The sequence below is a fragment of the Tachyglossus aculeatus genome, chromosome 2 (genome assembly GCF_015852505.1).
Source record: "Tachyglossus aculeatus isolate mTacAcu1 chromosome 2, mTacAcu1.pri, whole genome shotgun sequence".
NCBI lineage: Eukaryota > Metazoa > Chordata > Mammalia > Monotremata > Tachyglossidae > Tachyglossus > Tachyglossus aculeatus.
In genome coordinates, this window is record NC_052067.1 from 13,524,653 (window position 1) to 13,547,305 (window position 22,653).

Sequence of the window (22,653 nt, forward strand, 5' to 3'; positions counted from 1 at the left end):
ATCTCTCTGCAGATTGTTCTGTGTTTCTCTCCGGTTGGTTACACGCTGAGGCGGCGAGCTCGGAAGTTCCCAGCCATAGTGAACGGCACCGCTATTGACTGGTTTCATGACTGGCCTCAGGAGGCCCTGCTCTCTGTCAGCGGGAGCTTCATTGAGGAAACCGAGGGAATTGAGGTACGGCATGGGAGACCTGTCAATCATGCATAAAAGGGAATGAAAAATTCCTGAGATCAATAATTAAGGAAGCCCTCCAACAATTTCCTCTTTATTTGGCTTCCTTTAAGGTGATAAAACTCACTCTTGGCATCTTTCCTAAGGAATGTCATGGCAAGTTTCTATAGCAAAGTGTAGAAAATCTTTCTTGGGTAAAATACTGTTTCTCCCTCTCCCTCCCAGTTCTCCCTTCATCGGTCCTATCTACCATAGGCCCATAAATTTTTCAAGTACTACAAGTTTTATAAAATATTTTCAGGTCCTAGGCAGAAATAGAGATCCAAATCCACCCCACTTAGGTGTGACAGTTGTATTTATTCACTGGACAGGTAGAAAGCCACTTTTGTCAAGTGACTTCAGGCTAGACACTGTATTCTCTCCCCAGATTCCTATTTAGTGTGGCATCTGATGGTGAAATGTACATCTGGACAGGGTTTGGCCTATAGTAAGTGCAAAAATGCTAATGTTCATAGATTATGAGGGAGGGAAGAGAATGTCTGCCTTCTTTGGAAACTTTACTTTGAACCGCCTACAAAGCAGTTTTTCATTATTTATCCAGGACCTTCAGATAAGAAGCAGGGAGAGAGGAGCTGCTTTTGAAAAGACAGATAAAGGACACTGACCTTCCCCTTTGTCTAGAGAGCTTTGTCTGGATTGCCCTTTCACTCTTACTGTGAGAAAAAGATCCAAATGGGTCAGGCATGGAATGTAACTCACAAAGATGGACGCTGTTGGAAACTAGGTAGAGAGAATCTGCCCCTGATATCAGGCCAACTCATCTTCCACCAAAAGGCCCCAGGCTCTCAGCTGCCCACGTGATCACCGTGTTTTCCCCTTGAAATTTGGGCACAGCAAGATGACTTGAGCTGTGGACATTTGTTCATATTTCATTGTCTCCCACTGTTACCTTTCTTCTACCTTCTTCATGGCAACTTTAATCACCTTCCTCTTCAGCATGGCCTGGCGGAAAGAGCACAATCTTTCTCGCACTGAATTCTCATCCTGGCTCTGCCATTTTTCTGCTGTGTGACCTTGGGCAAGTAACTTCTCTGTGACTCAGTTTCTTCATCTAGAAAATGGGGATTAATTCCTCCTCCTTCTTACATAGACAGTGAGCTCCATATGGGATAGGGATTGTGTCCAATGGGATCATTTTGTTTCTACCCTAGTGCTTCAAACAGTGCTAGGCATATAATAAGCACTTAACAAATACCATAATTATTATAATTATTTCCTCATCCCTCTCATGTAAAAATACAGTGAATTATGAAAGCAAAGGACCAAATCAATCAATCAATCAATTGTATTGAGCACTGACTGTGTGCAGAGCACTGTACTAAGCGCTTGGGAAGTACAAGTCAGCAACCCACAGAGACGGTCCCTACCCAACAGTGGGCTCACAGTCTAGAAAGTGATATACACTGCTTAATCATTCCCTCAGTGGTATGTTGTATTTATTGAATGCTTACTATATGCAGAGCATTGTGCCCGGTGCTTGGGAGAGTACAATGCAGTAGAGTTGGTAGACATGATTCTGCCTTCAAAGATTTTACAGTCGAGTGGAAGGGACAGACATTAATCAATCAGTGGTGTTTAGTGAGCACTTACTGTATAAAAAGCACTACTAAGAAGTGTTTGGGAAAGTAAGATACACCCATATTGGTAGGAATGATCCCTGCTTTCAAGGAGTTGAACCCGGAGCCTCATACATGTGAAACGTCTGCCTTGCCGTTGAGCTACATACCTGTCAATCATTGAGGGTCAATCGATGGATCAATAGCATTGATCCAGTGCTTACTCTGTGTAGAGAGCTACACTAAGCACTTGAGACTGCAATAGAATTGGTAGGCGTGATCCCTGTACTCGAGGAGCTGGCAGTGGCAGTGAGGCACCATAGACATCCTGATTGAGCATGGATCCAGTTCGGGTTTTTTTTATTGTTGCTGTTTTTTATGGTATTAGTTAAGCACTTACTATGTGCCAAGCATTGTATTAAGCACTGAGGTAGATAGAAGATAATCATTCTGTGTCCTACATGGGGCTCGCAGTCTTAATCTCCATTTTACAGATGAGGTATCAAGGCACAGGGAAGCTAAGTGACTTGCCCAAGGTCACACAGAACACAAGGGGCAGGGGCAGGATTAGAACCTAGGTCCTGACTCCCAGATCAGTGGTCTAGCCACTAGGCAATGCTGCTTCTCTTCCGCCTCTTCTCTTCCCTTTCTACTGCTCCGTGGCTAGCATTTTTACCTAGAGTCAATTTTGTAGATCATCATATAGGAACCCACGTCAAGTTAGACGTGAGAAAAACCGATGAGTTATTACAGAAAATTGTAGTCGAATTCTTCAGTTGGACTGGCACTGACTGAGAGACTGCCGCTCTGTTCCTGCATAACAGAGATGAGGCATTGGTCAAAGAACACTTTTTTGAGGCTGAGAAAGAATGTGAATCTCTGGATGAGCAGTGTTGCTTCTACTGTCAGTTTTCTTCCCTGTTGTGCATGAAAATCCAGCGGGGAGGGTTTCCAGGCAACTCAGTTCCATGGCAGCTTGACAGTTCTGCTTATAGCAGCTCTTCAAGAGGAAAAGTCTCTTCGATCCTGCACTTTCAATCTCACGGCAGTTGCAGTTTAGTAGGAAAAAAAAAATTGTCCTTATTATTGACAGACACCAACTGCTTGGCATTATGCAAGGCATTAGAGGGAATGTGTAGTCTGGAGAAGATGTGACCCCTGCCCTCTGAGGAGTTTTAAGGAAAAAGACCCTCAATGTATCGGAGACAAGGAAATAGCAGGAAGAGAGGAAAATATGTGTCATGGACTCATTTGAATAGATAGGGGCGAATGAAAGAGGAAGAGAAATCCTTCCGTTCTCTGGAAGTCTTTCTGTATCCCTGTTTTTCCGTTCTATTTCCTCTTGGCTAAAAGGCCTGGTTACATTTTTAAAACCAAGCGATGGGCAGCCGTCTCCAATTTGACATACTTTGCTGTTGCTTCCAGAGTAGAACCTTTCCTCAACCTAAGGCTGTAGCGACTTTGCGGTTTCTAAGTGCCGAGAGTGTCAGCAGTGTGTCAGTGACCGTTGACATCTACTGGTTGTGGCAAGCCTTGCCAGTGCTCCAGACTGAGGGCTCAGTGAAGTGTGCTAATCCCCAGCTACAGTGGTGTTGTGATGCCTCCCAGAGGATTCGGAGCACAAAAGACCTCTGTTCAGCTGACTGCCTTTGAGCAAATCTAACAGTCCTTCCAGAATCGGGTGCTTGCGAGTGGTAATGATACCAGAGGTAATTTCTTCTATTTTTCCCTCTCACACTTTTCTAATTTGTTGTTCCGGGGCAATGATTGCCATTTAGAATGCAGAGTTTATGCTTTCCAAAATGTGATGCTCTGCCTTTTCTCCAGAGGTCAAAAATACCTTTCTCAATTGGAAGGAACGCTAATTTCGTCCCTTTCTTAATTAATTTTAATTCATTAAGGATGCTGTATATCAGAACAATTTAGTCATTTATTAATCACTGACCTTGTTTGTTGAGTATTTAACAAATGGTATTTAAACAAGGTGACCCCCTACTTTGGTCATATAGAAGGGATTCATTAAATACCAGCAGTTTTGTGTGGGTAGACACATAATTTTCAACCAGCCCACATGCTCAGCACCCATAGGAGAGTGTGATGACTGCGTCCCTAAATGCTGAAACAGTAGCTGACAAAATAGCCCAAACAACTTGACAAACGAGCAACACCCGGCCTTCGTTGGTTTGCTTTGTGTGTTGTCTCTTGTCTCTCTCTCAGGAGCTTTGTGGTTGAGACAGAAAGTCGCGCTCATGTAAACAAGCTAGGGAAGGCAAAGTGGTGTGGGAGGCTTTCAAGTAGATACTGACTGGAAGAAGAGACTCAGACTGCCTCATCCACATGTCCGTTTTTCTTTGTGTTTCTCTCTCCCCTGTACATGTGTTACTTGTCCAGGGCGAAGTTGGTGAATTCCAGTGATGATGATGATGATAATAAAATGGTTATCATATTTAAGTGCTTACCATGTGCTAAGCACTGGGGTAGGTACAGAATAATCAGGTCAGACAGAGCTCCTGTTTCACATGTGGCTCACAGTCTAAGTACAATCAATCAATCAATCAATCGTATTTATTGAGCGCTTACTATGTGCAGAGCACTGTACTAAGCGCTTTGGAAGTACAAATTGGCAACATATAGAGACAGTCCCTACCCAACAGTGGGCTCACAGTCTAAAAGGAGGAGACAGAGAACAAAACCAAACATACTAACAAAATAAAATAAATAGAATAGATATGTACAAGTACAAGGGAGAACTGGTATTCAATTCTAATATAATAATAATAATGGCATTTATTAAGTGCTTACTATGTGCAAAGCACTGTTCTAAGCGCTGGGGAGGTTACAAGGTGATCAGGTTGTCCCTGGTGGGGCTCACAGTCTTAATCCCCATTTTACAGATGAGGTAACTGAGGCACAGAGAAGTTAAGTGACTTGCCCACAGTCACACAGCTGACAATTGGTGGTGCCGGGATTTGAACCCATGACCAGAACTAATGAGAAGAAGTATGTTGTAGTGGATATAGCACGGTCCTGGGAGTCAGAAGATCAGGGGTTCTTATCCCGGGTGCACCTCCTGTCTGCTGTGTGACCTTGGGCAAATCGCTTTACTTCTTAGGGCCTCAGTTACCTCATCTAGAAAGTGGGCATTGAGATTCTGAGCCCCACATGGAACAGGGACGGTGTCCAAGTCAATTTGCTGGTATCCACCCCAGCACTTAGCACAGTGCCTGGCAAATACCATCATTATTAGTATTATCATTATTATTATTTTACAGGTGAGAAAACTGAGGCCCAGAGAAGTTAATTAACTTCCCCAAGGTCACACAGCAGACAAGTGGAGAAGCAGGACTAGAACCCAAGTTTAGTGACTCCCAGACCTATGTTCTTTCCACTAGGACATTTTGTTCTCCAACTTTTACTTAATAATAATAATAATAATCATGGTATTTATTAAGCACTTACTATGTGCAAAGCACTGTTCTAAGTGCTGGGGAGGATACAAGGTGATCATGTTGTCCCACGTGGGGCTCATGATCGTAATCCCCATTTTACAGATGAGGTCACTGAGGAACAGAGAAGTGAAGTGACTTGCCCAAAGTCACACAGCTGACAAGTGGCGGAGCCGGGATTTGAACCCATGACCTCTGACTCCAAGGCCCAGGCTCTTTCCACTGAGATATGTTGTATCTCCCAGGCACGTTGTACAGTGCCCAACATACATCATTATACAAATATTAATGATAGTAACATATGTAATAGTAATGGTCTTTAAGTGCACAGTGTGAAAAAAACAGCCGTGGGTTGATCCAAGATAATCAAATAGGACAAAGTCTCTGTCCCTGCTATTGGTTGATTAAAAGAGTGGCAAGGAGACATAATTTATCCATCTTTTGAAATATTTTCTGTCAGAATAACACATGGAGAAGAGAGAGATAGGCTTGGGATAGGAGCAAAGAAAGGGAAGAATTTTGTCAGAAAGGTAAGGGTGCCAGGCTGTGAGCATGTAATGTGGAAAGCAGACATTAGTGAACTGGGGAAATCCCTAAAGTGGGTGAAGGTAAACAAGGAGCTGTAGAGAATAGAGGGCTGAAGAAATTAGAAGTACCTACTCTTTTTCAGTCTCCTCTCAAATGAGGGGGTCTCAGTTGCTATACCAACTTCTGCAAAACTGTACCCGCTTAATTCTAGAGTTTTCAATAAAGTGTTTCATTTTTTCCTCCTCAATATCACACAGAGCAAAAGATATCCAAAAGTCCAACCAAGACATGCTCAGAGTCCTTTTTATTTCCAATGATAACAGCGATTTTCACCTTTTCTTTTTTGACTTAAACATTTTAGTTGTGAATTTCTCCTTGAAAAGAATTGTTCTCACAGGGCCTCGGGGAAAGGAGACAATAATTGAGAAGCAGCATACCCACAATGAACGTAGAGTCTAGAGATTTCAAGGAAGAGTCCAGTTCTATAAGATGATGATGATTATAATGGTATTTGCTAAGTGCTTACTATGCCATGCACTGTACTAAGGATTGGGGTGGGTACCAGATAATTAGGTTGGATACAGTCCCTGTCTCATAGAGAAGCAGCGTGGCTCAGTGGAAGGAGCACGGGCTTTGGAGTCAGAGGTCATGCGTTCAAATCCCGGCTCTGCCAACTGTCAGCTGTGTGACTTTGGGCAAGTCACTTCACTTCTCTGTGCCTCAGTTACCTCATCTGTAAAATGAGGATGAAGACTGTAAGCCCCCCGTGGGACAACCTGATCACCTTGTAACCTCCCCAGTGCTTAAAACAGTGCTTTGCACATAGTAAGTGCTTAACAAAAACCATTATTATTATTTATGTTATTATTATTATATGGGGCTCTTGGTTTAACGGGAAGGAAAACAGTTATTGAATACCCAATTTACAGATGAGAAAACTGAGGCACAGATAAGTTCATTCAGTCATAGTTATTAAATGCTTACTATGTGTTAATTGACTTGTTCAAGGTCACACAGCAGGCCAGTGGCACAGCCAAAATTAGAACTCTGCCCCTCTCCCAGGCCCATATTCTTTCCACCAGGCCATGTGAACTGTTTGCCAAATTGATCGTGTTACCAATCCAAAACTGGAGCCAGTACCAACTGTTAATCTGTGGTTATATTTTGGGAATTGAGGTCCCAGAGAACTGGCCATTGCTACCTCTGGCTTGATTACCCTGCTTCCAGCATCTTTGGTTCATTTGAGAACCTGAGTTCTAATCCCAGCTCAACCACTTGTCTGCTGTGTGACCTTGAGTAAGTCAATTACCTTCTCTGTTCCTCACTTACCTCATCTGCAAAATGGGGATTAAGACTGATTATCCTATATCTCTACCAGTGTTGTCTCTTGATTATCCTTTATCCCTGCCAGTGCTTTGCACAGTGCCCAACACATAGTAAACACTTAACAAATACCATTAAAAAAAACCCCATCATACTCCATTGCTGATCAGGATTCCCATTACTTACCCTCCTGTTCAGAGATTCCAAACTCTGTCAAAATTTCATTACAGTTCCAGATCCTGGACCCTCAAAGCGAATTTGTGACTTTATCTTATGGAGATTTTTTTGTTGTTTTTTTTTAAAGTACCACGTGGTCATTCTCTGACTCAGTAAGACCAGAAATAAGGCTCATGACAAATATGGCCAAAGTCTTGGTGGGCAGGGAAAGGAGAGAATTGAGGGAGCATGCTTTAAGTTTCTCAACAGCAGTAATGATAATGAATAATAGTAATAGTAATATTTGCTAATCAATGGCATTTATTGAGTGTTTCCTGTGTGCACAGTACTGAACTAAGCACTTAAGGGGGGTACAGTGCAATAAAGTAAATAGGTATGATGCTTGCCCCAAAGTGATAGAATGCAGTCAAATCAGACACAGTCTCAGTCTCACAAAAGACTCACAGTCTAAGGGGGAGAGAGAATTGTACCTATGAGGAAACTGAGGCACAGGCAAGTGAAGTGACCTTGCTGAATGTCACACAGCAGATAAGTGGTGGGGCTGGGATTAGAACCCAGGTCTTAGAGAAGCAGCATTGTGTAATGGATAGAGCATGGGCCTGGGCATCAGGAGGTCATGGGTTCTAATCCCAGCTCCATCACTTGCCTGCTGTGTGACCTTGGGCAAGTCACTTCACTTCTCTGCACCTCAAACCTCCATAAATTAAAGTCACAAATTCACTCTGTGGGTCCAGTATCAGGATCTTTAATGAAGTTTTGACAGAGAGTTTGCAATCTCTGAAGAGGATAGTTTGTAATAAAAATAATAATAATAATGGCATTTATTAAGCGCTTACTATGTGCAAAGCACGGTTCTAGGAGCTGGAATTGGGAATTGTGATCAGCACTGGAGTATGATGGGATTTTTTGTACTGTTTTAATGTTATAAGTGTTTACTATGTGCTGGGGATTGAGACTGTGAGCCCCTTATGGGACATGGACTGTGTCCAACTCAATTTGGTTGTATCCACTCCAGCACTTAGTACAGTGCCTGACACATAGTAAGTGCTTAACAAATGCCATTATTATTATTATTGTTAGGTCTCTAACTCCCACGCCCCTGCTCTTTCCACTAGATCACAGAGATTTAGGCATTTCTGGAAAGCATATGGCCTTCAGATCCTCATCCAGTTGTTCTTAGCTGGGAGCTTGCCAACCCAATAGGAAGTGGTAAGCTCACTGGAATGGGGACTATTAAAGGGCTTGACTTTTGGTCACATGCATGCTTTTGTCCCTTTCTTCTCATAATTCATTCAACTCTATTTCAGTTTTATAAACTCATTTTCCTGGGGAAAGCCTCTAGATTGTAAGCTCATCGTGGGCAGGAAATATATCTATCAATTCTGTTTTATTGTATCTCCCAAGCTCTTAGTACAGTGCTCTGCATGCAGTAAGTGCTCAAGGAATACGATCGATGTGGATGAATGTATCCATTTGGGGGTTTGTTTCTTCTCCTTCCCATCCTCTTCTGCTCAAGCCAACACCACACAGAAGCTAGAGTCACTTCTCTTATAATGCACGTTTTTATCCTGCATTTTAGTTAGCACACTGTGGAGGAACTAAGGAGCATTCTTCAAGTGACACATTTATTTGGATAGAATGCCCTGTGCTGCCAGAGGTATTGGTTGTGCACATGCATGTAATATCAGGCAAAGCGTGAGCACTACAATTGTGAGTTTTCTGTCTGCCGTGGGAATGTGTTCCTCTTCATCTTAGGAAATCAGCATGGCCTAGTGGAAAGAACAAAGGCCTTGAAGTCAGAGAACCTGGATTCTAATGCTGGCTCTGCCACTAGTCTGCTGCATGACCTTGAGCAAGTCACTTAACTTCTCTGTGTGTCAGTTACCTCATCTGTAAAATAGAGATTAAGACCGTGAGCCCCATGTGGGACATGAACTGAGTCGAACCTTGTATCTAGCCCAGTGTTTTACACAATGCCTGGCACGTAGTAAGCACTGAACAAATACCACAAAAAAGGGGGATGTGTCTGATCTGATCACGTGATTCTACCCCAGAGTTTAGTGCAGTGCTTGACACATACTAAATGCTTCACAAATATTGAGAATTATTATTATTATCATCATCAACATTATTTTCTGACAAATCCCCAAATTGGACATATTTTCAGGAGTTTGAATCTCAAATACAATGTTTTTTGTATCTCATCATTCAGGTATTTTATCATTTGCCCGTTCAGAAATGCCTACTCTCATGACCTACTGTTTTTCTATACTGAACACAACACTAGATCCCGGAGTCAAGCATCATAAAGCAGAATGAAACTTTTACAAAGAACCTTTTTTTCTTCCCTCTGCCCACACCCCTTTGACACTGCTTGTTTCTCTTCCTTTCTTGTCTCACTCCTTAACCTGTAAATTCAAAATTACCAATAAACCAGTGTATTCTTTTTGAAAAGGAAAACAAAAACCCCAAAGAGCAATCCCCGAATTCCAGTCTAGAAACTCAACTCGATTCTGGTCTTCAAATAGAATGTGTTATCCCTGTTTTTTGCCCTCTGAGTGTTTTTGGCAAATGACTGTCATTCGGTGCAATTGTTTAAGTGGATTTGTCAGTCAGGTGGCAAGGGTTCTGGAGGCTGGCAGCATCTGGCTGAGATCCTGAGGAGAGAAACACAGAGGTTAGAAATGGGCTTGTGTCTGTATCTGCATTGTTCCCACCGGGAAAGTATTAATCAAATGCATTTACTTAAAGACTGAGAGAAGAGATTTTATTCCTGCATTGTGCATAGAGTTAAAAACTGCTTTCTCCAACGTCTTTAGCAATATCTTTGCTTTCAACTGTTTGGCTTTGATTATTTGCTTATTTTTAATCATGCACCCCGGCGATTGGCTGCTACATGAATACATCATGGTATCGACTGGTTTCACATGAAAAGGCCAAATTAGCAATAATAATTTTCCTTGCATGCCTCTCTGAATGGGCTCACATAGAAAAATACAACTTAGTATTACGGGGGGGAGAAGAAATAAAACCAAACCTGGAGATAAATGAATGGCAGAATAAATAATTTATGCTAATGAAATTACTGCAATTAGTAGTTCCACAATGACCCTTTTAAAAGCCACAGCTGTTAATGTCAGGAAGTGCTGTCACTGCTGACCTTATCATAAGAGAAAGTGACAAATTGAGAATGCAGGGAAGACCAATCATCAAAGAGGTCTGTTCTGAACGATTAGAGTTTTCTGAAAAACAGTGTGAATTACAACCAGCTGCTCTCTGGCTCTGCACATCTCCCATGCTGGGCCATTTTGTTAAGCCTTGATAACAATAGTTATTTTGCCCCATTGAGACAAGTTGTCTCGGGCCACTTCCAGCTCTACCGGAAACCACTTCTTCCATCCTTGATTTACAAATGAAACTGTTGTTAAAGTGAGCTTGGCAGGGCTGCTAGCCAAAGGGCCAAGACACTGAAGGGCCATGGTTCTGTTGGCAGATTGCTGGAAGATTGGACTTGAGGGAAAGCCGATTTGGGCAGTGTCGAGATGTGGACACGTTTGTGTTAAAGAAAACATTTACCAGGTAGACTACCATTCTCCCCACCTTCAAAGCCTTATGAAAATCCCATCTTCTCCAAGAGATCTTTCCTCGGTAAACCTTCGTTTCCTTTCATTGTTCTCCCTTCTGCATTGCCTAAACTGTGAACAGTCAGTCAGTCATTTTTATTGAGCACTTACTGTGTGCAGAGCACTGTACTAAACACTTGAGAGAGTTCAGTATAACTATAAACAGACACATTCCCTGCTCACAACAAGCATACAGACTAGAGGGGGAGACAGACGTTAATATAAATAAATAAATTACAGATATGTTCATAAGTGCTGTGAGGAGAGGTGGGGAGATGAGTTAAGGGAGCAAGTTAAGGTGATGCAGAAGGGAGTGGGAGAAGAGGAATGGAGGGCTTAGTCAGGGAAGGCCCCTTGGAGGAGATGTGCCTTCACTTAGACTTTGAAGAGAGGGAGAGTGATTTTCTGTCCAAGGAGGGAGGATGTTACAGGCCAGAGGCAGGATGTGGGTGAGAGGTGGTCGGCGATATAGACGAGATGGAGGTACAGTGAGAAGGTTAGTATTAGAGGAGTGAAATGTGTGGGCTGGGTTGTATTGGGAGAGCACTGAAGTTAGGAAAGAAGGGGTGAGGTGATTGAGTGCCTTAAAGCTAATGGTGAGGAGCTTCTGTTTGATGTGGAGGTGGATGGGCAACAACTGGAGGTTCTTGAGGAGTGGGAAAACATGGTTTGAATGTTTTTGTAGAAAAAAGAAAAAAATAATAACTATGGTACTTATTAAGTGCTTACTATGTGGCAAGGGCTGTTCAAAGGCTGTTGTATCTATCTGTGATAGATACAAGCTAATCAGGTTGGACACAGTCCCTGTCCCACATGGGGCTCACAGTTTTAATCCCCATTTTACAGATGAGGTAACTGAGGCACAGAGAAGTAAAGTGACTTCCCCGAGGTCACACAGGAGACAGGTGGTGGAGGTACTTCTGATTCTCAGGCCCGTGCTTTATCCTCTAGCCCACACTGCTTCTCTAGTTGTTATTAGTTGTTCCTGATTCTCACTGTAATATTAATGGAGTGGGTTTGAAACATTTAACTGCATCACCAACAACTCATGAGCCATTTTCCAAAATATGTCTAAGCAGTATTGACAACAGTTTGGTAAATTATATGTGACTTTCCTAAGGGTTGGTGTAGCTCATTTAATTCATATTAATTGGTTTGGGGGCTTCCCTTGATTAATTGAACTGGGTTCATCTTGTACAGAATGCCATAAATAATCATTAAAATGAGGGAGATGTGACTCCACAAATTAAAAAGTTAACTGCTTTAGAAGTTATAGAGGACAAAATGGAATAAATGTGCAATTGTGCACACCAGTAAAAATCTTGAGAGAATTATGAATTTCATTTTTCAGGTAAAAAAAAAATCTCTGACTCTCAGTAGAAACAACTCCCCCCCCCCCACCTCCCCAATTCAACACCCCACTACATAGACCTTTTATAACCTTAGGTAGCCTAAGTTGTATTTAATGGAATCTCATAAGAAATTAGATGTCTTTCCCTGGGAATTTTTATGATAACTGATCTGAATTTGGTTCTGCATCATCCTTGCACTTGGATTTGCACCCTTTTTTCTCCCCTTCCCTCAGACCAACAACACTTATGTACATATCCATTATTTATTTAAATTAATGTCTCTCTCCTCTTCTGGACTCTAAGGGAATGTGTCAACCAACTCTTGTTTTATTGTACGTTCCTAAGCACTTAGTACATTACTCTGCACATAGTAAGTGCTCAACAAATATGATTGATTAGAATGCAGAGACGCTTTCCTCTTTAGCAGATTCTGTCAGTCAATTTCAGTTTGAAATTAGCCCACAGGTTCTATTCTTAAAAGCCATTTTCTTTTCCCCATTTACTCACCACCCACTCCCAAAATTAAATCCAGCCAATGAGAATACATTTTATATTCTCCATTTAAGCACTTGATATTCACCCCACTCGCGGTCCCACAGTACGTGTGTAGGTATTCTTATACTCTTTCATTCCCCCATCTGTGGTTTACTTTAATGTCTGTTTCCTCATCTAGATTATAAGATCCTTGTGGGCAGGGATTATATTTATTAACTCTATCATATTGTACTCACACAAATGCTTAGTACTGTGCTCTGCACTTAGTAAGTGCTCAATAAATGATTGATTGAATGACTAAATTCCACTTTGTGAGTAGGATCTAAAGACAAGAATAAGCGGATCTAACTCATTTTATTTGCCCTTTATTTTATAGTGCAGAGTGATTGAAAAGACATGTTGGGGCTAAGTATTTCAGTGAGATAGAAAAGATAGCATTTGATGATATATTTTGGATTTACTCCTTTTGCTTTCCGTCCAAGTTTCATGAATTGAACTAAATTTAACAATCGTCTGACTGCTGTTCTGCTTTCTCTGCTCAGAGTTCCTAGTTAAATTGAACATTTGACCTGGGCACATTTTGAATCCAAATTTAGAAAGGTGAATCTTTACTTAAAATAATTGTGTGGTGAGGTTGAAGGGAGAAGGGCAAGGAAGAAGTGGGTAGCTGTTTGTGGAAGTCCATTAGAACCCGCTCTGAATTAAATCTGAATCGCAGTTTTGTAAGCTGAACTCCATTAGAACCCGCTCTGAATTAAATCTGAATCGCAGTTTTGTAAGCTGAACTGTCTGTTCAATTTGACAGCCCATGTTCTGGATCTCTCCGACTTTGGGAAATTCCCCCAACATTCAAACCAAATAGTTGACTTCTCATCCTTTTTGATTTCTGTTGACGTTTGAGGTAACATGGCAAGAAACTCATTTATCCCTGATACTTTCCAGCCAAGTCACAAAGACTCCATCAGCCTTTTCATGGCCCACGTACACACCAGTGTAAATGAAATGAGCACCAAGTATCACCAGAATGAACAGAGGCACAACTACACCACACCAAAGAGTTTTCTATCACAGATCTCTCTGTATAAGAACCTGTTGAAGAAAAAACAGAAAGAGGTGGTTCAGAGAAAGGAGCACTTAGTGAATGGCACCCAGAAGCTTGAAACCACGACCTCCCAGGTATGTCAAGCACTCTTCTTGTTTGACCATTTTCATTTGTGTTTTGTGGGGCTCTTTAAAAGGAAGCTTTCCCTACGAGACTGAAAATGATTTCCTTCTAATGCAATGTCTCAGCAGTCTCAAGGTGCCCTGTGCTGGGATCAGCAGTTACCCTGCCCGTAACCTCTGATTTGATTTTTTTTTTTTTATATAGTGCAGAACAAGCAGTTGTACTGGGCTGAGTTGTAGTTCATTCCATTTGAACCCATCCCATCCTTTATAATGGACAGGGCTTTTCTGACATGAAAAATAGAACAGCTGGGGATGCTGCCACCTGGAGCTGGCTTTTATTCCGGATGAAACATCAGCACAGATTTTACATTCTTTTGGTCAAGGATCTAACATGCACCACGTTTGCATTTCTCCCCGTTTGGCCCTTCTGTCTCAGTTTCCCTACACACGTGTTGGAACCAATCACCCACCCACCCCCAAATCACAGTCAGCTCCCTCTCCACTTCTGCTCTCCATTCATCCCCCCCTTTCTCTTTCACCTTCTTCTTTCTTAACATCCCAAAATGGAATTCATTCATTCATTCAATCATATTTATTGAGTGCTCTCTGTGTGCAAAGCACTGTACTAAGCACCTGGAAGATACACTATAACAGCAGACACATTCCTGCCCACGACAAGCTCATAGTCTAGAGGGAATCAACCCCCAAGGGTTAACAGGCCACTTTGATACATGCAGTTCTCTTGAAAGGGGGATCTCTGATTGAGAGCAGATGAGTAGAGTTGGGTTCTCTGAAAGAGAAGCACTAATGTAATGCTATACTTACTAGTATTATTCAGAAATACTTTCTTCCTAAATGGCCCCTGCAGCTGATGCTTTCAGCTGATACTTTTCAGACATCCTCACCATCATCTTCGGAGTATTTTTATTTGAGGACCAGTTCAGTACTCCAAGCAACAGAAGCAGAAACAAAAACAGAGAGAGGTTAGATGACTTGCCTAGTGATTCAGAGACAAGGCAAGGAATCTAATCTCTGCTTCCTGTCCTGTCCAGGGCATGCAACAGACTGGACTGGGCCAGATCACCAATCTGCCAATGTCCAATTTTCCAAAGCCGGAATCATAATAATAATGGCATTTGTTAAGTGCTTACTATGTGCCAGGCACTACGCTAAGCACTGGAGTGGATATAAGCAAATCAGGTTGGATACATTCTCTATCCCACGTGGTGCTCGCAGTCTCAATCCCCATTTTACAGATGAGGTAACTGAGGTACAGAGAAGTGAAGTGACTTGCCCAAGGTCACACAGCAGGAAAATGGCAGTGTCAGGATTAGAACCCATGACCTTCTGAGTCCCAGATCTGTGCTCTACACCATGCTGGAAGGGTGTTGACCTTCTATGAGTTATGTGCCCATTGGCATTGGGTGTGTAAGGTTTGGTTGGGTGTTGCAGTGTTGAAAGCCGTGTAGATGTCAGGAGTTAAGAAACTGAGAGGGAGATACAGCTTCTTGTTAGAAATTTTCTATAGCAGTGGAAAAGTTTTGTCAGTGGGTTTTTTGATGTGAGCAACTGCCGTCGCCAGGCAAGTAATATTTTTTTGTGCCACTTGAATTTCCTCGAGCCCGCGGTGGAGCTGTCCTTGACTCACCAGTGAGGGTCTGAGATGATGATGATGGCATTTGTTAAGTGCTTACTATGTGCAAAGCACTGTTCTAAGCACCGGGGAGATTACAAGGTGATCAGGTTGTCCCACGGGGGGGCTCACAGTCTTCATCCGCATTTTGCAGATGAGGGCACAGAGAAGTGAAGTACTTCCCCAAAGTCACACAGCTGACAAGTGACGGAGCCGGGATTTGAGCCCATGACCTCTGACTCCAAAGCCCGTGCTCTTTCCACTGAACCACGCAGAGGGAGAAGGGGAAGAGAGAGAAAGGGAGAGAGAGACGAAGGGAGAGGAGGGAGGGAGGGAGAAAAGAAAAGGGAGAAGGAGGGAGAGGGGGAAAGAGGGAAGGGGAAAGGAGAGATAAAGGGAGAGAAAGAGAGAAAGAGAGAAAGGGAGAGGGAGAAAGAAAGTGAGAGAAAGGGAGAGAAGGAGAAAGGGAAAGAGAGAGGAAGGGAGAGGGAGAAAGTGAGAGAAAGGGAGAGAAGGAGAAAGGGAAAGAGAGAGAAAGGGAGATGGAGAGACAGAAAGCGAGGGAAAGAGAGAGAAAAGAAGAGAGAGCACACGCGACCACAGCTGGGACTCAGGTCATCACCCTGAGGTTTGAACCCTTAAGCTCAAGAAATGGACTGTCCCTGTACTGTCTCTGAAGGAACATAGTAGAAAAATGAGCTCATTTAACTGAGTCATTTCACTAAGGGATAAAGACATTTTAGTACGATCTTCGAATCAGCTTTTAAGCCAGAAAAAAAGGGGGGAAAGAAAAGAAAGCAGCTTCCCTCAGTCTCCAGATTTTGTTTTTTGACCTCCGCGCTCCCGCAGCAGGACACCAACGGGGAGCCGATCAACGGGCCGGGGGTTACCGACTCTGTTTCCAGGCTGGCAGGCGCTGGAACTTCCTACCGTACCCTCGGGCCTGAGAGCGATTGTGAGTCCCTTGCAACGTGTCTATCATGCCCTTAGCATTGTACAGGGGACAGACGGGGAGAGCAGGTGGCTTGAAGCAACATCGTTGACATGAAAAGGCATCTGCTCGGGGTTCTCAGAACCGGACAGTTTCACACACGGGTAAATCCAAGATGATAAGCCCCCAGCAGGCGTGGGTACATTCTTTGCCCTTTTGACTGCACGGAAAAACTAGCGGAGCCATTGGTGGGAATTTGTGGAATTCAGGCCCATCCCTCAGTGTACTGAACTTTTAATTTTCAGCATCTATTCCATATGCTCTCACGGTGCTTAAATAATGACTTCTACCTTGCTCTTCAGGTAGAAGACCTAAAAGCTAAACTTGCCTCTCAAGAAGCAGAATTGCAACAGAGGAATCAAGATGCTGAAGCTCTGATTACGAAGATCGGGCTTCAGACTGAGAAAGTGAGCCAAGAAAAGGTCATTGCTGATACAGAGGAGCGAAAGGTCAGTCTAATTCCACCATTTAGAGTTGCTGAGCTATATTTAGCACAAAATAGACCTTTGTAGGTGAACGATTTTGAACAACTTCCCCTCCAGGGAGCATAAAATCTAAAGAATTATTATAGTTACACATGTAACAGCATTTCACACCATGATTACCACTTGACCTTTCTTTACATTATGCATTTTCCCAACCTTTTAGCTCTTTTAATGATATGAAAGAATAATAAATACTGAGCTCATTCAAGCATATAATGGATGTGGATCTTGAGCATCAGGGCCTATTTGTAATTCAGCAGAGGTCAGGAAGTAACCACTCAGTATTTCAGGTTTTTAAAAGATTTTGGATTTTAAGGCAAATTGAATGACTCAATTGCTAACAAAGTCTATTCCATTGCTTTGCCATATGGTTCCAAACTGTGTGTTCTCCTAAGTAGGGAGAAGCACTAAATAGAACATTGCCATGGGGTCTGAATACAAATCCACCATCTTTTCCATTTACTACGACACTGTTTTACTTTTGAAAATGGGGTTTGGAGGAGGTGGGAGCCAGGGGGGGCAGGATGAACAGAAGTAGTTCCCAAAGACTTCACAAATTCTAGATTTGGGGGGCTAATTGCCAACAGCAATAGAGGAGCAGCATGGCTTAGTGGAGAGAGCATGGACTTGGGAGTCAGAGGTCATGGGTTCTAATCCTGGCTCTGCCACTTATCTGCTGTGTGACTTTGGGCAAGTCACTTTACTTCTCTGTGCCTCAGTCACCTCATCTGTAAAATGGGGATTAAGACTGTGAGCCCCATGTGGGACAACCTGATTACCTTGTATCTACCCCAGCGCTTAGAACAGTGCTTGACACATAGTAAGCGCTTAACAGATACCATCATCATCAACAAGCAAGTGTGTGTAGTTTGTGGTAGGGATCTGGAAAAATTAACAACTCAAAAAAAGCTCAAATTTAAACAATTACTTTGGATAGTGCTTCTGCCCTGTGTGTCTTGGGGGTTAGAAAGGAGGCACTATTGGATTTTTGTGTGCAAATATGCAAGAGATTCCCTCTCCAAGACATTTCACACTTAGAGATGCAGTCTCAATCAATCGTATTTTTTAAAATTGAGAACTTTGCTCAATTTAGAGTGCATTCTGTACTTTTGCTCTGAGGTGATTTTATCCAAAAGGGTGCTATTAATCAGTCAGTCACTCATATCTAGACTGTGAGCCTGTTGTTGGGTAGGGGCCATCTGTATATGTTGCCAATTTGTACTTCCAAAGGGCTTAGTACAGTGCTCTGCACACAGTAAACACTCAATAAATACAATTGAATGAATGCATAAATGAGTGCTTACTGTGTGCAGAGCACTGTACGAAGCGCTTGGGAGAGTACAATATGACAGAGTTGGTATTCTTAATTAATCCCTGTCCAAAACCTTACAGTCTAGAGGGACCTTAGGTGGCATCCTCATCAAATCAAAAGACTACTCTACTTTTATATTTGCATAGTGCTTTCGGTGCCAGAAAGGAGAAATGTCTAAATGTTTGGGAATCATGTTTAAAAATAAGATAAAGTTGTCGATGGGTAAACAGCAGGCCCCATCAAATTGGCATTGCATGTGGTTTCAAAAGGCAATCTGTTTTTTTTCTTAAACAATTGCTGCTTTCACCATTTGAAGTTAAAATGGATTATTTTTTCTAATTTTATTAATTGTTTCAGCTGTTGGACAGACTTATTATTAAAGGCTCAAAACAAATACAAGAGACTTAGCTAAATGAGCAACTTGACTATCCCAGCAGAAGTTAAGCATCCTCTATATTCATTATAATTTGCTCTTTGGATTATATATCTGTTTCTGATGCATTTAAGGCAATTGGGTAGATCCTTAATGCTATTCATAGTATTTCAGTAGGCAATTAGGTAAAGCACATGGTGTGCTTATTCTAGCTAATCGCACCCCTGGGATATTTTTCGGTCACAAGGTTTTGCTGAGTGCCTCCAGTGAGGCTTTTCCATCATAACTCCAATGCTGTTAACTGCCTTGTTACCAGATCACAGTGGAAGGATCAAGGCAAATTTGTCTCCCTATCAGTCTAGCCCAAGTCTGATTAAAGCATTTCACTTGCATTTACCGAGCGAAACAACATCTCTGTGAGGAAGAGGGAGCAGTGACCATGTTACCAGGCAGTAGAAGAAGCAGCGTGGCTCAGTGCAAAGAGCATGGGCTTTGAAGTCAGAGGTCATGGGTTCAAATCCGAGCTCTGCCAATTGTCAGCTGTGTGACTTTGGGCAAGTCACTTAACTTCTCTGTGCCCTAGTTACCTCATCTGTAAAATGGGGATGAAGACTGTGAGCCCCCCGTGGGACAACCTGATCACCTTGTAACCTCCCCAGCACTTAGAACAGTGCTTTGCACATAATAAGCACTTAATAAGTGCCATTATTATTATTATTATTGCTGAGCACCTACTGAGTGTGATGCACAATGCTCATCACATGGAAAGTACAACAAAAGCATGAGACTCAGTCTGTGCTCACAAGCTTACACTCTTATGAGGGAAGATGGGCATAATGATAATAATTGTGGTATTTGTTAAGCGCTTACTAGGTGCTAAATATTAATACTAAATATTGAGTAGAGTGCTCTGCACCAAATAGGAGCTCAAAAATACTGTTCATTCCCTCAATCGAATTTATTGAGTGCTTACCATGTGTGGAACACTGTACTAATGCTTGTGAGAGTACAATATGATGATGATGATGATGATGGCATTTATTAAGTGCTTACTATGTGCAAAGCACTGTTCTAAGTGCTGGGGAGGTTACAGGGTGATCATGTTGTCCCACTGGGGGTTCACAGTCTTAATCCCCATTTTACAGATGAGGTAACTGAGGCCCAGAGAAGTTAAGTGACTTGCCCAAAGTCACACAGCTGACAATTGGCAAAGCCGGGATTTGCACCCATGACCTCTGACTCCAAAGCCCGGGCTCTTTCCACTGAGCCATGCAATATAACAATAAACAGACATATTCCTTGCCCACAATGAGTTTTCAGTCTAGAGGGGGAGACAGAAATTAATGTAAATAAATATAAGTAAATAAACTATAGAGCTGTACATAAGTGCTCTGGGGCTGGGAGGGGAGATGAATAAAGAGAGCAAGTCAGGATGACGCAGAAGGGAGTGGGAGAAGGGGAAAGGAGGGTTTAGTCAGGAAATACCTCTTGGAGGAGATGTGTCCTCAATATGTCTTTGAAGTGGCGGGATAGTAAATGCCTGTCGGATATGAGGAGGGAGGGCATTCCAGGCCAGAGACATTATGTGGGTGAGAGATCAGCAGTGAGATAGATGAGATCTAGGTACATTGAGAAGGTTAGTACTGGAGGAGGAAAGTGTGTTGGCTGGGTTGTAGTAGGAGAGTAGCGAGGTAAGAGGGGGTAAAGTGATTGAGTGCTTTAAACCCAAGGTGAAAAGTTTCTGTTTGATGTGGAGGTGGATGGGCAACCACTGGAGGTTCTTGAGGAGTGGGGAAATGTGGGCTGAGTGTTTTTGTAGAAAAATAATTATTGACAGACATTCATTCACCTGGTTAGGATCTCCCCGTCATTAGTACCACCTTTAAAAACAGAGGACTGCCAATTTTGTGTACATAAGGAGTTCATTCTTTCAATCATATTTGAGCACTTACTGTTTGTGAAGCACTGTACTAAGTGCTTGGGAGAGTACAATACAACAACAAACACATTCCCTGCCCACAACGAACTCACAGGCTAGAGGAGTTGGGAAATCTAGAGAGTTTTGTGGGCTTCGGTCCAAATCTGGAATTTCATTAAGAAGCAGATAAGAAGCCAGTATTGGCACTCTGCTTTTTTAATGCACCCTTACTGCTTTGCCTTCAGATATGAATTAGTGGGAGGGAGGTCACCCAGGATTCCGTACATTTGGGTTAATGCCCAAATGACTTCTCTGTTTGATCTTCTGTTACTTGCCTGTAGCTCCAATGTAATGACCTTGCTCCTTTGAATATCCCGTATTATAGACATAGTAAGTGCTCAATAAATACGATTGAATGAATAGACTACTAACATTCCCTCATATAACATCTGAACAAAAGTAGATATAAAAATCAATACAATTGGTAAAATCCATTTAAGACCACAGACAGATCATTTGCAATAAAATCAGCCTCCTCAGACCTTATCTTACACTATTATTACAGGGTAAGAAGCAAAAAAGGAATATCAGTCTTCACTTTGATACTTCTGGTGTAGTTCCAAGGCACAGATTCAGCAGAAAATGGGAAGGAATTTTAGTTAAGTAGGTTTTTTGTTTGTTTTCTGTCCATAAAACAGCAATTTTGGGAAGGTTACAAAATGCTCATTATTTACCTGATTGAATGTAGCCTCAGCCTTCTCTGGAAACACCCACAGTAGAAGGGGACATGAATTGTTCACATGCAGTACAAGTGATCATGTGGCAGAATTCTAATTATTAGGCTTAAATGCCATCATTGTTATTATTATTATCAATTATGACCATTAGTGAAAACTAGTGCCATTCCCAGCAGATCTTGAGCAATACAAATTTTCTTTTTAAGTGCCAAAAGAAATTTTAATTTTATTTGATTGAGAGACCAAGACAGGTTTTCCCTTTTTTTTTAGTTCTTTTTTTATAAATGATGGTATATTTCATCAGCTTGAAGATGAAAGATGAAAGGGCACTTAAACATAACATTGTCTAGAACTATTCTGTTCTGAAATGGAAAATAATAATAATAATGGCATTTATTAAGCACTTACTATGTGCAAAGCACTGTTCTAAGTGCTGGAGAGGTTATAAGGTGATCAGGTGATCAGGTTGTCCCACGGGGGGGCTCACAGTCTTCATCCCCATTTTACAAATGAGGTCACTGAGGCACAGACAAGTGAAGTGACTTGCCCAAAGTCACACAGCTAATTGGCGGAGCCGGGATTTGAACCCATGACCTCTGACTCCAAAGCCCATGCTCTTTCCCACTGAGCCATGCTGCTTCTCTAAAAGTGTTGTAACAAAATGAACATGCCCTCAATTCACTGGATACTATTGTCTTTGATCATTAGCAGTCCCTCAAAATATTTTGCAATTCAAAATTAAGTAGTCTATAAACATATAAAACTTATAAAAATCAAAAACTCTTCACCACTTTACTTTCTTTAGACTACAGCTGTCTACACACATGCACTGAATGGGGACTCGGGCATGAAACGTTTTTAAAAAATAAAGACCTGAACTAAAGGTTATCTGAATTTCAGTCACAAAAAGGGCTGTTGATGGCCTCTGATACTTCCAGAACATGAATAACAATTTCTCTTTAGCACCAAATGGTAACATTTTCCAGAGTTCTTTGACTTTTATGGGATATATTTTTCTAAGTAGTTTGGTGCAAAGTGTTCAAAAATCTCCTTTGTGTTGGCTTTGTGCAGATCAGGTCAGTCCTCTAGACTGTAAGTTCCTTGTGGGAAGGGAACATGTCTACCAACTCTGTTATATTGTACTCTTCCCAAGTGCTTAGTAATAATAATAATGATGGCATTTGTTAAGTGCTTACTATGTACAAAGTACTGTTCTAAGCGCTACAGTACTCTACACACAGTAAGCCCTCAATAAATACCATTGATTGATTTATCAGGTGGGGAATCTGTCTCCGTGGGCAAGACC

At 42.1% G+C, this 22,653-nt stretch overlaps 1 protein-coding gene across 1 annotated transcript in view; it reads left to right on the plus strand.

Annotated features, from left to right (window-relative positions):
• DNAH11 (dynein axonemal heavy chain 11) overlaps positions 1–22,653 on the plus strand; it is a 284,335-nt gene that overhangs the window by 167,513 nt on the left and 94,169 nt on the right. Inside the window, exons 58-60 of the mRNA XM_038761352.1 lie at positions 13–174; positions 13,674–13,907; positions 16,825–16,971. Coding sequence (XP_038617280.1) covers positions 13–174; positions 13,674–13,907; positions 16,825–16,971 — 543 coding nt within the window. The remainder of the gene's footprint in view (positions 1–12; positions 175–13,673; positions 13,908–16,824; positions 16,972–22,653) is intronic.